General features: G+C 43.7%; 1 protein-coding gene across 7 annotated transcripts in view; it reads left to right on the top strand.

The window, feature by feature from the left end:
- Deup1 (deuterosome assembly protein 1) overlaps positions 1-15,691 on the top strand; it is a 69,947-nt gene that overhangs the window by 32,719 nt on the left and 21,537 nt on the right. For all 7 annotated transcript variants that reach the window (XM_021173317.2, XM_085844426.1, XM_085844427.1 and 4 more), the window contains 4 exons: positions 598-711; positions 1,688-1,930; positions 8,974-9,119; positions 12,533-12,638. In XM_021173317.2, the coding sequence (XP_021028976.1) occupies positions 598-711; positions 1,688-1,930; positions 8,974-9,119; positions 12,533-12,638 (609 nt within the window). The remainder of the gene's footprint in view (positions 1-597; positions 712-1,687; positions 1,931-8,973; positions 9,120-12,532; positions 12,639-15,691) is intronic.

The following is a 15,691-nucleotide window of genomic DNA, read 5'->3' as shown; positions in this document are numbered from 1 at the left end:
TGGTTGGTACCTGCTGAGGCCAAAGGTAGTAGGTCCCTTGGATCTGGCATAGGTGCTGGAAACTGAGCCCTCATCCTCCAACAGAGCAGTGCATGCTCTTAATCGCTGAGCCATCTCTCCAGCTCCTAGACCCCGCTTCTCAAGTAGTGAAAGAATGTGTTGAGTGACTGAGTGTAGAGAATGAGAGAAATCATCGGAGGCATAATAGCACAAGTAATAACAGAGGCACAGCATGGAAGGCCACAACATGTGTGCACCAAACACAGCACACAAGGTCACCTTTTAGCAGAGTGCACTCATGCTGTGTGCAGCAGATGAGTGTGTGTTAAAACATGGATGGCATCAACAAGGCATCTCATTGTGAATATGCAAATAACCCAAAATCTGAGATGAAACTCCCTGTCCCAAGTGGTTCTGATGCAGAATGCTGAGCCTGCAGTAATTAATCAAAGCACAACTCCATCAATTTCTTGTTTGCTTTCCTAATAGAGAATAGACTTATTTGTTTTTATAAGGAAAATACACAAAGGAAGAAAGTTTATTGCTCTTTTAGTGACTAATAGCTTCCTATTTGCTGCCTGCCTCCCCATGCACAAGGAGTTCCGAGCAAAGTCGAGGGAGTGGGACAAGCAGGAGGTCCTCTACCAGACCCACCTGGTGTCGCTGGATGCTCAGCAGAAGTTGCTCTCTGAAAAGTGCAGCCAGTTTCAGGTAAGCTGCTACGACCGGTTACTACCTACCATATAAATCAGAAAGAAAGTGCCACCAGAGGTTAGGTACTGCTGTCCTTGCGTGACACTCAGCATGGAGTCTACTTTCTCATGGAAGTGGAAACTGAGAGGGACAGTAGCCATCGTGGTTCAGGAAACAGCATATTTACAGGAAGCCCTTTGTGACCATGACTTTAGCCTCTGGGTCTGAAAGTTGGGTGCTGTTACAGCTTTAGACAATGTGTGCTTTTAGGCAGTTTGGGAAAACGACTATAATCCCTGCACTTGTGGAGGTCACACGCAGGAAGGCCATGGGTTTGAGGCCAGCCTGCACTGTATAACAGAGTTCAGACTCAAAACAAACCAAAACCAAAACAAAGTATATGGTGTGTGTGTGTGTGTGTGTGTGTGTGTGTGTCTGTGTGTCTGTGGTTTGTTTTACATGCCCCACCCACCTGTAAGGCTCAGCATGTCCTATGTACATGTTAGCATTTTTCACTTCTTCCTCCGGGCATGATTCCCCCATGTTCCACGCATTTGGCTCTGTGCCACTGGCTTTTCCTATTGATATGTAGAGGGTTTACAAAGAGAGAATTGCTAAAAACAATTCTGTGTTGGCAACTATTTTTCCCTTGATCTGTTTCTGGTTTTTATTTCTTTACCATAGAGGCATTTTTTGACTAGTATGTGATTTAGTTAATATTTTTCTTTTTTTTATAGCTTCTAGATTTTCTTTATTGATTTATTGAAAGACCTCTCCTCCTGCACACCCCTTCCCTTCTCTATATCTTTGCTCCAGAGTTACACAGATTTTCTCTCCACATCATCTGAAGTTGAGATCAGAAACAAGTATAACCTATACTGTACAAGCCAAACTCCATACTAAAAGATCTTTACTAATTATTTTATTCTTTGCCTCTGTGGAAGCTTAAATATGATATTCCTCACTCCATTTACCTGGTTGTCATATTTCTCAGAAACAGGCACAAAATTACCAAACTCAGCTAAATGGGAAAAAGCAGTGCCCAGAGGACAGCAGCTCTGAGATCCCTCGCCTGGTGTGTGAGTCAGATCCTGGCTGTGAAGCCACTCAAAGAGATGAGTTCATTATTGAGAAGTTAAAGTCGGCCGTGAGTGAAATCGCGCTGAGCAGGAACAAGTTACAAGATGAAAACCAGAAGCTCCTGCAGGAACTGAAGATGTACCAGAGGCAGTGCCAGGTGAGGCTGTGCGCTCAGCTTCATCTCCAGCCATTACTGATGGGCTGGACAGGGATCCAGAGAGCCGCAGGACAGCCTGCCAATGTACTGTCAACTCCAGTCAGACCTCCCTCTCTAAGTGGTTCTCACCTGAGTAAATCCAGTAGCCCAGTGGGTATGTTAGCCTCTGAGTCCTGCATCAGCATGATGATAGTGTGACAGTGTGTAACCAGTGCATTGGAACAGCAGTCAAAAGCCTTTGTGCCTAAAATCCACACAGCAGTGTCCAGTCACCACCCTTCCCCCTCCTATCTTATTTGCAAGTTTAGACCTTGGGGACCCAAGTGGAGTACCCTTTCTGATTTATCAGTGCTTGCTCCACGTTAGTCTACTTCCCATCACTTAACAAAACACTTGAGATAATCCATGAAGATTTAAGGTTCCTTTAGGCTCCTGGTTTGGGAGGGACCTGGTTACTTCAGGACTATGGTGGGGTAGAATATCATGGCAGGAAAATGAGGTAGACTAAATCCTCATGTCCCACAAGCAAAGGGGAAGGAGGATAGGCTGGGGTCCCCACTGGACCCCATCTCCCAAAGGCCCAACCATCTAGCCTGTAAAGACTCTTTAGAGATTACGGCTACAGCACACAGGCCCTTGGCCAGATCTGGTGATCAGATATTGATAGTCTCTGTTGAGCAGTGATAGACTAACAGCTTTGTCTTCCTTAAGCCAGCTTTTAAATGTTTTCCTTCTACTTTTTGCAATTAGCAGAGAAGTTTTGGGACCAGCACCCTTCAAAATCAGCCCCTGCTGAGCCTCTTCAGATCTTCTCTGTGTTCATTCAGCCTTTCGAGACATCCTCACTAGCCTTCATCCTCCCCAGCCTTTCTCTGCTTCCATTCTAACTTCCCCACCTCCAAATGTGTTCAACCATCTCTCAACTCCTCTCATTTCCCCATCCTAAAACACACTGCCTAGCAGACCCTGTTTCTCTGAGAAAGTCTGCCCTGTAGCTTCTGCTCTTCTACTCCCAGGCTCATTTCTTTTTCTTTCTTTTTTTTTTCTTTATTTACATTTCTTTTTTTAATATTTTTTATTACGTATTTTCCTCAATTACATTTCCAATGTTATCCCAAAAGTCCCCCATACCCTCCCCCACACTCCCCTACCCACCCATTCCCACTTTTTGGCCCTGGCTTTCCCCTGTACTGGGGCATATAAAGTTTGCGTGTCCAATGGGCCTCTCTTTCCATTGATGGCCGACTAGGCCATCTTTTGATACATGTGCAGCTAGAGTCAAGAGCTCCGGGGTACTGGTTAGTTCATAATGTTGTTGCACCTACAGGTTTGCAGATCTCTTTAGCCCCAGGCTCATTTCTTAGTCTTGGGCCAGCCTCCCCTCCCTCACACTTCAGTGTGCTGTCCTGGAACATCTGCATCAGCATCTGCATCCTCATCAGCATCCTCATCAGCATCTGGGAGGGCTCAGATCTCTCTCTTCCAGTGGCATTTCTAAGAGACTGTATCTCCCCCATCATGAACTCCAGCTCTTTCTGGAGAAAGACATTATTCTAACATTAACTAGAATACAGATGTAAATGAACAAATCAGATTATACTGAAAATACTAAGCTTGCTGGTCACACACACACACACACACACACACACACACACACACACCTGGGAGAGCTCTGTGCAAAACTGTTGGGTCCAGCAGGATCCTCTCCTCCTCTGGGATATGGGACATTGGTTCTAGTTTCTGTCAAAAGACAACTTAAGCATACATTTCATTGCTATCTTCACTGATGGAGCCTGTCCCAGGATCACACTCAGTGAATTCTTTTTCTAGGTCTCTCCAAAGTCCTCTGTCCTGGGCTTCGGTTCAAGCTGTATGAACTGAAGAGCTTTCTGTTTTGCCTCTTCTTGGGGTCTTTTTCGCTCTGGCCCCTCCAAGTCCTTTCCCTGCAGGGCTTGCTGAGCCAGTGGGGACAGGCATGAAGACCCACGGGGTTTTGCTAGCCAGACTGTCTTGCTGAATAGTGAGTTTCAAGTTCAGCAAAAGACTTTGTCTCCCTGTCTCATTAAAATCAAGGTGGAGAGCCTTGACATATACACATGTGTACTTTCATGCCACAGGCACACACACACACAGACACACACACACACACACACACACACTACATATATTAAAAAGTAAACCAAAGCCCGGTGTGGTGGTGCATGCCTTTAATCCTAGCACTTGGGAGGCAGAGGCAGACGGATTTCTGAGTTCGAGGCCAGCCTGGTCTACAGAGTGAGTTCCAGGACAGCCAGGGCTACACAGAGAAACCCTGTCTCGGAAAAAAAAAAAAAAAAAAAAGTAAACCCAATTATTGTAGAACATGTTCAAGAGAAAAAATATCTGTTGTCCTAATAAAAATATTTTTGAAAAGTAATTCAAGATTTCTCTTTGGAAAAAGCACTTAGCACCCTGCTTCTTCACTCCTCCCTGGGTCAGGTCCAGGTGTCACTCACGACCTGTCCTCGTGCTTCCCACAAACGTGGAGAGTGCACTGCTTGTCAGTTCATTTGAAGGGTTAAAATCACTGCTCCTTTCCCAGCATCAGACACATTCCTAACTAAACGGATGGACCTTAGATCTGGTTTTCAAAATTTGCATTTTACCAAATAAGGATAACTACAAATAAATAATCTTGGAACCAGAGTATACATTTGAAAAAAAAAAAAAGCTGTCTCTTTTTAGTCACCTGATGTTCCACATCTTTCATATGAATGCAAAAAGACAACTATTTCAATTTAAATCGCTGCCATTTAATATGTTGCAGCACACTTGACGACAGCTGTGTCTGCATCATCTGAGACACACCATCATTTGTCTTTCTACAACCCTGAAATGTGCCAGCACACACAGCCCAGTGCACATGTTTATTTACTATGCTACAAGCCCCTCGGGTTTCTAAGTGTGCAGTATTCCCCACTAGAGATTAATGACAAAAATAAATGCTTCTGCGTATTTCAAACATCTGTGCTGGGAAAGTTAACTTCATTTGCTGGTTAATATATCGCTAAGAACTTGAGCAATGCTGCCCCAAAAAAGTACAATCCACCCACAGCTCTAATTTAAATTCTGGAGTCTTTGTTACTGGTTTCTGGTGTGTTTCATGGCTTTCATTTTTGAGATAGAGTCTCAGGTAGCCCAGAATGCCCTCAAACTCCCTGTATAGTCTAAGGTGACTGAACTTTTCAGCCTCCACTCCCTGGACTGAGATTTGGGGTGCATACCATCATATTCAGTTTTCACAGAACAAAAGGTAGAAGCCAGGGCTTCGTGGATGCTAGCTAAAGCACTGTGCCAACTGAGCTCCAGAGTCAAACTTGATTTAAAATCTTCTTGTAGCACATTAAAGAGCTACAGAGAGATGAGAGAACTTAGAGTAAGTCATATATTTATCCAAGCCAATATATGTGTGTATCAAAACATTGTCATCTAAAATGTAATCAAGATGTAAAAATTATCGAGGTCTTCATATTAAGTCATCAGAAATCTGTATATATGCCATACCTACGACATTCCTACATTTCAATGTTAAATGCCTGATCTATATTTAGATTTCATAAAATATCACAATTAAGGGAGCTTCTGGAGCTTAAATTGATCCAGGAATGCTTGAGAATATCCCAATAACAAAATCATCTTACCACATATTTGACACATTGCAAATCATTGATTTGACTCTCATACAAAATTGTACCAATTTCAAAACTACAACCTAGTTTTAAAAATCAATTAATTCTCATGTCAACTCGGGCTTATTGAATCCAAAGCTAAGAAGATAATTCTAGATTTATCAATATCAACAAATCCTTCTAATTGTTCTTATGTTCTTGCAGCCAATTTACAGAATTCTGTCAGCTACAATCTATTTTACCTATTCATCTGTCCAATCATTATTACCAATTTGTCTAATGAGATGTTTCTGTCTTAACTTACACCCTCACACCTGTGTCTCTGGATCATTAAACAGAGAGTTTCTTCTGGATGCTCGTCACCACACACAGATGTTTTCTTGTAACAGGACAGACCACTCTGCCAACCTGACACTGCAGGTCCCCAGCCTGGAGTTAGGGCCTTCCCACTCCTCTCCCCACCCCAGAATAGACACACCCACTTTCTGCCTTCTCCTGTGTGTTTTAAAGCCCAAGCTGGTCCTTCTTCACCTGCATGACATAACAGGTGACATTTACAAGAAGGAAAACCGACTTTTAAACAATGAACAATAATGTATGGTTTCATAAGGTAAACTGCATTTCTACTGTACGATTTATTGTTTCATGTCTCTCTGGGTTTTGAAATTTTAACTCTATCTGAAAACTTCCTGCTGTTCAAAACAGCGTGTCTAAACTAATCTCAGAAGACATCATACTTATGTCTGAAAGCATAGTAACCTGTCCCTCCCAAACCCAGGCTGAGAGGCCCTCGGGAGGGTGTATAATCAAAGGGGGTTTTGGTGTTTTGGGTTTTTTGGTTAAAGAAAACTTCCTGAGAACTTCCCTTGTTTAAGTGAAATCGTTGCTCACGTTGTAAGAAGTAGAATCAAGCCACCATGCCTACCAACTGCTGAATAGAACAGAATGTGCTGTAGCCTCAGAACAGGACACAAGTCAGCCATAGACAGGGACAGATGGAATACGGCAGGGATGAGCCCCGGGGGAATGTCCTGAGGGAAAGAAACAGCTATGGGAGCTGCATGCCATATTCTCACTCCTAGGAACTGTCAGTACATCCAACAGATGATCCAACAGGCCCCGGTCATGAGCCTGAAATGGGTCCACAGCACTGTCAAGGGGTGCCAGCATGCTTGTCCATAACCCCGCTCCTGACCCCTCCTCTCTTCCAACAGCAGCCAGCCAAGCTCCGAGCTCCCCTTATCCTACTACAGAATTCCTTCTCTCCTGCTACTGAGGGGAGGAGACTCCAGGTTCTCTCACTGATGCTTTGGGCTCCCACTGCTACTGCCCTTTCTTCTTGTCCTGAGCTTCTCCTTCACTTTGAACTGCTCAAGCCTCTTGTGGACCCACAGGGTCCCTGGTATTCCTAGTTGTTTCTGCATAGCTCCACTGCCATGGGGCACGAAGGGAAAAGCGCTCCTAACGCATCATCCTGCTGCTGGCTATGCCGGAAAGCACACTGATGGCTTTGGTCACAAGATTACCTGTCATTTACTTACTATTTTATTAATCAGAAAGGACCAGCATTGACTAGAGTTTAATTGACTAGAGTTTACACTTTGTACTTTATTCAAACTTCACTGCTTCAGGTTCACACAGAGTGGGAGCACCTTGAGGCCTGTGGCTTGGACGTTTGCTCTTCATCCTGATCCTCTGTGGTGAACACTCTGAGGGCAGTTAGTATCTGTGCTCCAGTGCACATGGTAGGAACTCAATGGATGAAAGGTGAAGTAAACTCTGTAAGACTGAGGGAAGAAAAGAGTGAGCAGGCTTCACTTAAAACACACTGATTTATAGGTGGGAAGTGTTGGGTTTTTTATTTTTCTTTTAAATTATTTAACAATTCCATGCATGCATATGTATATAGTGAATTTTGGTCATTTTCACTCATCATCACTCTCTCTCAGGCCCCTCCCTCTCACCCTTCCCAATAAGCCCCCTTCCAACTTTCATGTCTCTAAGTGTGTCGTGTGTATGACTGTATTAGTGTGCGTGTGACTGCAATGTTTGTGTATGAGTGTAGGTGTGAATGTCAGTGTGTGTGCATATGAGTGTGTGTCAGTGTGTGTGCATGAGTGTGTGTCAGTGTGGGCATGAGTGTGTGTGTCATGTGTAAGACTCTGTGTGTGTGTGTCTGAATGTGGGAGTGAATCTCTGTGTGTGTCATTGTGTGTGTGTGCCAATGTGTGTGCATCTGAGTGCATGTGTATGAGTGGGGGGTGTCTGTGTGTCAGTGTGTGTCTGCCTGAGTGTGTATGAAAGTGGGTGTGTTTGTGTGTGAGTGAATGTGTGTGTGAGTATGTATGAGTGTGAGTGTGTGTGTGGGGGAGTGTTATGCAGGTGTGAAAGGGGGTGGGGGAGTACATATGAGCATGTGTGAGAGAAAGTGTGTGTGTGTGTGTGTGTGTGTGTGAGAGAGAGAGAGAGAGAGAATGTGACCTTGTGGGTCAGAACATGGGCACCTTGGCTGTTACACCAATGGCTTCCCCTTCCCCGGTAGCCATTAACAGCCAGTAGCTTCTGACGGAGAAGTGAGACCTCAAGAGCTTTCTCTCATCTTGAATGGAATGTCAACAGGCCCTGTCTTGCACAGATAACCACAGCTGCTATGAGTTCATAGGTACAACGGTGATGGCGTGTCCACTAGACATGGTGCCAAGGAACTCTTCCTGAGACCTACAGGAGTGGGTGACATAACGTCTCATTTAAGGCTGAGCACCCACTGTGACTTACTTTCAGCATTTTGGCCGGTAACAAGTCTCTGAATTAAGCACTGCCCTTTGCCAAAAGAAGCTTCTATGGCCAAAGCTGAGGGCACGACTGCTAACTTAGTCATAAGCAAGTCTTTAGAAGGCAGTGAAACACGTCTGTTCAGTAAAGTAACAGTAGCAGCTTCTTCCTGAAGACCTATGATCTCGCCATCATCTGTCAACTTCTTACTAGACTTACAACCATAGGTACGAATTCCTTCCTGTGGAGCAAGACTCATATCCAATCACAATGTGACTGGTTATCTCCATAGCATTCCTGCCACTATTGCACCATGGCTCTTGGCACATTGGTAGCACTCAGGGCCATCCACTAGGTTGTACCATTGATGGTTTTTCTCCCGCAGCACATTCTGGTGCCGTGAAAGCTATCCAGCAAGGAGGACACCACCAGGTTCATTTCCCTGTGTCTTGCAATCAAAGTATGCACTTCAGCAGTAGGATCTAGTGGGCAACCAAGAGCAATGGCAGTAGACTGTGTTGTTTTAAGAGCTAGATATTAAGTGTTTTTTAATGTATTGTGCACCATAATTCTAAAGTGAACATCAAAAAATTATTAATGCAGGCCATGGAAGCAGGACTGTCAGAGGTGAAGAATGAGTTACAATCACGAGACGATCTCCTGAGGATTATAGAAATGGAAAGACTGCACTTGCATAGAGAACTGCTGAAAATGGGAGAATTGCAGACTGCTCAAGATAACAGGAAAAGGTACAGTTCTCAGAGGAGCCTCCCAAAGCAGGACGTGTGTGTGCAGGATGTGTGTGTGCAGAATGTGTGTGTGTGTGTGTGTGTGTGTGCAGGATACATGTATGTAAAGGATGTGTGTGCAGGATGTGTGTGTGGGCATCCACACCCTTCACATTTGAATTAGAATAAAGTTTAATTTGGATGCATTCTTTAGGATAGAGTGCATTTCAGTAGAAACAACAGTGTAGAGCTGGTGTTTAATTACAGATTTGCAGAGAAATTGGATTTATTATTTATTCTAATTGCATCTACTTGTTTGCCTATAAGCCTGATGCTAACCTTTTCACTTGCTGATGATATGGTAACTCTGCCTCTGAATTCATGACCTGTAGCTCCACATAAGGAGTCCTTGCTTGTCCTAGATGGATGGCTCAGTGGTTAAGAGATCTTGCTGCTCTTCCAGAGGAACCTAGGTCAGTCTCCAAAACCCATGTTAGATGGTTCACAACCACTTGTAACCACACGTCCAAGGAATCTGATGCCTCTGTCCTCTGAGGGCATCTGCACTCATATACACAGACAGACAGACATACACATAATTTAAAATAAAACAAATCTTTTCTTAAAAAGTTATTATTAACACCAATTTTTCCCTCCTTAAGAGTAGGCATATACTGCATATCCACCAAAAAGTGGGTCGTCTGAGAATTCTCAGTATTTGAGGTTTTGAAGAGATAGTCTGATTTCTTTAGCAGTTCACTGGTATGGAACTTTCTTCTGAGAATCAGAAAGCTAATGAAACAAACATGGTTTCTAAACCTCTGAATAGCTAAGTGATCTATTTTACTTTAAAGTTGTAGGACATGGTAACATGGGGAGATAGCTCAATAGTTAGGAGCAAAGACAGATCTTCCAAAGGACCAAGGTTCAACTCCCAGGACTCACATGGCAGCTCATAGCTTTCTGCAGCTCTAGTTCCAGAAGGTCCAATGTCCTCTTGGGACCTATGCTGGCACTATACACACTCATATGGTGCACAGACATGCATACAGGCAGAATGTCCATATACATAAAATAAAAATAGATCTTTTTTAAAAAGCCAGTGTCAGGCCAGGCATAATGGTGCAGGCCTTTAAATCTGAATACTAGGGAGGTAGAAGCAGGCAGATCTCTGTGAGTTCTAGCACAGCCTGGTCTACAGAGTGAGTTTCAGTGTATCCAGGTGCTACAAAATAACAAGATTAATAATGTTCTGTCCAAATGTAGCCAGCTGTGCTTCAGTACATGGTTCCTACACATCTGGCCAATCCTTCTGTCAAACTGGATGAACATTATAGTCCTCAAACTATGTCTTTCTCGTTTGGAGGAACTCCCTCAGAAGTCATCTCCTTCTGGGACTTGACGGTGCCACATGCTGAGGGTTAGAGCTTTCTACTGTGTGTCACTCTCGCTGCCTTGCATCTTTCCCTCTGCACATTTCATATCCTTAGTCTGGTCTCTGTGGCTGCTGCCTGTCTGGTGTGTTGTCTGGGTTTCTTTGATTTGGACTCTGCCTCTTCTGCATGGTTCACTAAGGTGAAGCTGCCAGGCACTGGTATGGTGGTTAAGGATGCTTCTGTTCATTCCCTAAACCTTCCTCGATGATATTCAATCATTAGCATTCCATTCCCATCATTAGGACACAGACACCATTCGATGACATGGTTTACATTAAGAAATAATTCTAATGTCCTTTCCCTAAACACAAAACCATCCCTCCTTTATCCATCTATGTTAGCGTGGCCTCGTTTTCTGTCCACCTGTCTTCATAGGAATCACATGTTTTCCATGCACTTGGTGAACTTGACAAGTCCAACCACAAAACATGGTTGGTTCAGAACTGCAGCTCATGAGAATGCTTGGGAAGACTCTAGGAATGGGAACATCCTTTTCTCCCTTTGAAAATCTCACTTAGTGAGAAATTTTAAGGCCACTTTAGAAACCGATGCTTCATAAGAATGTTAGATGAAATGGAAAATACTCACAACACAGTCAGTGAGAAACACAAGCACACTGGACAATAATATGAAGTCTATATATAGTCAGATGATATGGGAAAATAATATGTAGTATGCACTCTGATCACACAGGAAATAACATGTAGTGTGTACACTGATCATACGAGAAGCATGTTCATTTGTATATACAGGGGAGAGGCTAATGTTCACAAAGGCTGATAGCGGTTCTTCAGGCTGAGTACACAGAATGGTGATTGCATTCGTATGCTCTGCTGGGCTAAGGAACCCCGACAGACCATGGGAAGAGTGTATTGGCGGGGTGGGGGATGAGGGGTATGACAACTATGGTGGCCAGAAAGGTCAATCGGCTTAGAAATCCCTGTACCTTGAGGGTATCACCATGACTCTGCACCTTTTGAGAGCTCCTTTATTTCCAATCTTTAAGCTAATTCTCTCTCTGCCATTACTGAGATTTTGAGCTGTGGTTTGCTTTTGTGCAGTTTGTGTTTTGGATCTTGGGAACCCCCTCAGGACATCTCTGGAGAGCCAGTTACACTCACAGGTGACTCCTACTGAGTCACAGCAGGCATAGTGGTGGCCTCACATGACTTGTATAGCTGCTGCCCCTCCCCGATTCTGCACTTTGTGTTTCCATGATTGATTTTGGCTTGCCCTCCGGGAAAGTGACTCTCACCAGCTGGGCTTCTCTGAGCATCACTCGGGGTCCTAGTCATTCTTCTTCTGGGAGTTTCCACTCCCTCACTGCCCCACCCCAACATTAATAAATGGCTACCATCCCATTTTACAAGTAAATAGCTGAAAAAATAGGCACATTTGAGTTTCCTTCCTGGCTACATGGTCAGATGTCCTCATGTTGAGCATTTCTGTGGACTGTGTGCCCCCCCCCCCACATTCTTCTGACATGTTTCTTTGCCTTGATGCATCAGGTCAGCAGTTGGGTTTATTTCCACTTAGGTGTCTATGCTATTTTATTACAGAAAGCAGTCTTTTCAAAATCCATAGAGATGGCTCAGTGGTTAAGATCACTGGCTGCTTTTCCAGAGGTCCTGAGCTCAATTCCCAGCAACTACATGATGGCTCACAACCATTTATAATGGGACTCTCTTCTAGTGTACAGGCATACATACAAAGTACTCATATGCACAAAATATGTAAATAAATAACATTTAAAATGTTTATGCTCATTTTAATATAGAATCGAAATGCCTATTAATGCTCCATTTTCTCCCATTAAAACTGTACTCACTCAGAGACAGAAATAGAAATACTCCCAGGGCCGGAATTATTAGAATTTGCATTTTTTGTAGCTAGCAATGTTGTCAACCATATTACAGCGTCCATGATCTACACTAACAACATAATTACCAATTCACCAACTTAAGCTTAAGTGTTGCCTGCTTTATTTGTAATTCGTAGAGTTGAGTCATCATATTCCCCTTCTCCTAAAGAAGCAGAAAGGAAAAGAAAGGAGTTGTTTTCAATGGTCTCAGATCAACCCAATCATGAAAAGGAATTAAACAAGGTAAGGAATACAACAGATCCATTCTCCCTGCTCTAGTGTCTCTGCATCAAACTAACTCTGAGACCTTCCCTCGGCCTCCTAAAGTAATAATCTGCCAAGCTGCAAATTCGGACATTTTTGTATGAACACAAATCTTCAGGTATGGGGCGAATTCAATGTAGATGTGTGCCCAGGCTGGTACTCAGTGTATGGGTGACCTTGGGGGACAGACCTCCCTGTACACCTTGCCTGAGGGCCCTCGTCTAGGATGTGGTTAGTACTGTTTGGATTACTCGTCTTGTTCATTTGTAGCATGAACAAATGTCTGTCACTCCAGATGGAGCACTGACTATAAGCCGAAGAAGGATTCTACTCAAGGTTCACGTGGTGAACCAGTGAGTTTCCTGCCTTCAGAAGTGTGTGTGTGTGTGTGTGTGTGTGTGTGTGTGTGTGTGTGTACTTACAGAATCATGTGTAATTCAAAGGCAGCTGCATCAATGAAAAGCCCATGCTGGAAGGGTCATTCATCACAGAAACTAATCCCTGAGCTCCTGGCAGCCGCTCACTGCAGTCTCCTGGTCCTAGCAACTGTTGACTGCTTAAAACAGGCTTTGCAACCCTTACCTTGTGGTGTGTTCTGTTAGGTTCCTGAGCCTTATGAGCTCTGCTTTCTGTACAAGAAATGTTTCAGCCCAGAGGAAACAGTTACACAACGTCCACCACCCTGAGGTTATGATGGGTATGAAATGAGCCAATACCTGCTGACACTCCTGTGGCTCTCACCATGTGCCAAGGACACTGCCCCAAGGATCCTCTTTTTGCTCTTGAGAAAACTAAGATGCAGGGAAGTTGAAGAGATTCTCCCATATTACACAGATAATAATTTGTAGACGATAGTTTTGAATGTAGCCTCTCTCACCCCAGGAACTACATGCTTACCTCTGTTAAAATTCATGAGCTAATGAGCTAATGCAAATTACATGCTGAGAACAGGACCTGGCTCAGAGGATCACCTGAAAGATGTGGGCTACTGTTGGTTTGGGCCACACCTACATTTCTAACTAAGGGCCTAACAAGGTCCAAGCACTTTGCCAGATGCTAAAAAACCTAAGATGAGGAGGGTGTGGGCATGGTTCTCACAGAGCACTGGGTTTTTCATTCATCCACAACCAATATACCTCCCTAGTAACTATTTCATCAGTTTCAATAGGAATACATTGGAAGGAAAGATCTTAACTAGGTACAGTAACTCACGTGAATAATCCCAATATTTGTGGAGGTTGAGGCAGGAGGATTGCCACAAGTCTGAAGCCAATCTAAGCTACATATCAAGACCCTGACTCCCCTAAAGGCAGATCCTGGCAGAGCTGGGTGTCTGAGAAGGAATGCAGATCCAGCCTACGAAATTTGTTATAGAGCAACTGTCATTTCCTTCCTGTTTTGAACACTGATACCACTTGATTTTACTGATTTTAAAAATATAACTTTCAGCTGGACAGTGGTGGCACATGCCTCTAATTCCAGTATTTAGGAGGCAGAAGTAGGCAGATCTCTATGAATTCGAAGTCTACAGAGTGAGTCCCAGCACAGCCAGGGCTACACAGAGAACCCCCCCCCTATATATATATATATATATATATATGCTCTTTACTGGCATTCCATGAGACTCTGTCATAGTAAAAGGGGTGCCTAACACCACGTATGATTACACTCTCCTGAACCTCAGAGGCTTCTGACAAAGTCAGAACTACAGAGTAAAATCAGAAATCCTGTATGAGTGGGACTCTGAGGTGAAGGAGAGGTCAAGGCACAGATCTTCCAAGCTCCTGGCAGCCCAGGCAGCTGCGCTCTGCAGGGCAATAGTGGATAGCGGAAGTAACTAGCTGCAGCTTCCAGAAAGATCTACAAAGGGCATTTCCATTCCATTGCACTAACACTATTGAGGGCCATGTGTTACGAATTTTGTGAGTGTTTTTCTTTTGTGGGTACAGAGCTGTTTTTATTCACTTGTTTGGTGATAAAATTCACATTTTAAAAAGGCCATGTCATTGGAAGCACAGATAAACCAATCTCATTTAGAAGCACATTCAATGGAAGAGCATATTGTTTTAATATCTAACCACTGGAAACTAATAAAAAATATCTTAATCCTCTTTCAGAATAGCATATTTATTTTCTTAATTTTCCAAGTTTTGTCTTTAAGAGGCTTGTGTTAAAGTATACCACAGAGACATAAACAGTAAAATCCAGACTGTCAAACTGCAGAACAATATGACTGATTCACCAAAGAAACTGCCAGGAGAATATAAATAGAGGAGGTGGGGACCAAAGAGATTCAGAGGGAGTGAGCAAGGTGGATAGTAGATAGAGGGGCTTGCAGCTAAGCCTGATAACCTGAGTTCCATGCCCAAGACTCGCGGTGGAGGAAGGGACCAACACCTGTGAGTTCTCTGAACCTCCCTCCACACATGTGCCATGACATGCACATGCATATGTAAACACATGTAATTAAAGAGACTCATAACATATCTAGTTCACATTTCTAGCTTTAGCATAGAGCAGGACCAGATAAGGAATGGGTGGTACCCAGCCTAGGATGCAGCAGATTGGCCTCTGGATACAGGAACTGTGCATTAGCTCATCCTCTTTCCCTAGGTGTCAGTCCTGAACCTGGCTGTCCCGGGGCGTAACCCAGGATGGAGGGGGCACAGGTTTTAGAAAGTGACTGCCTTTCGTGAGAGCTGTAACTAGAACAAGGTTATGGGATCAGACGAAAAGCCAAACAGACACAAAGACAGGGCAGACAGAAAGAGCTGGGCAGGTCTGATGAGATCCTAATCCAGTTTCACAGACTTGAAAAACATTGGAGATTTGGGACAATTTCACATCTGAGTTCTGCCTGAAAATATTTGGTGATATAGAAGAGCTAGTCATTAAGATGCTGTCATGGAATTCTGGGAAGAGAGAGAAAAGACAGAAAGGAGGGAGAAACCCTTATTCCTTTAGAGATGTACACTGAACTTTGAAAGAGCAGGTATAGTCTCTTGTCACCTTTTAAGTGTCTGAATGCATTC

The sequence above is a fragment of the Mus caroli genome, unplaced genomic scaffold (assembly GCF_978045245.1).
Source record: "Mus caroli unplaced genomic scaffold, Mus_caroli_1 scaffold_11, whole genome shotgun sequence".
Taxonomy (NCBI): Eukaryota; Metazoa; Chordata; class Mammalia; order Rodentia; family Muridae; genus Mus; species Mus caroli.
Note: the sequence above shows the minus strand (reverse complement) of the source record. Positions and strands in the feature narration are given on the sequence as shown.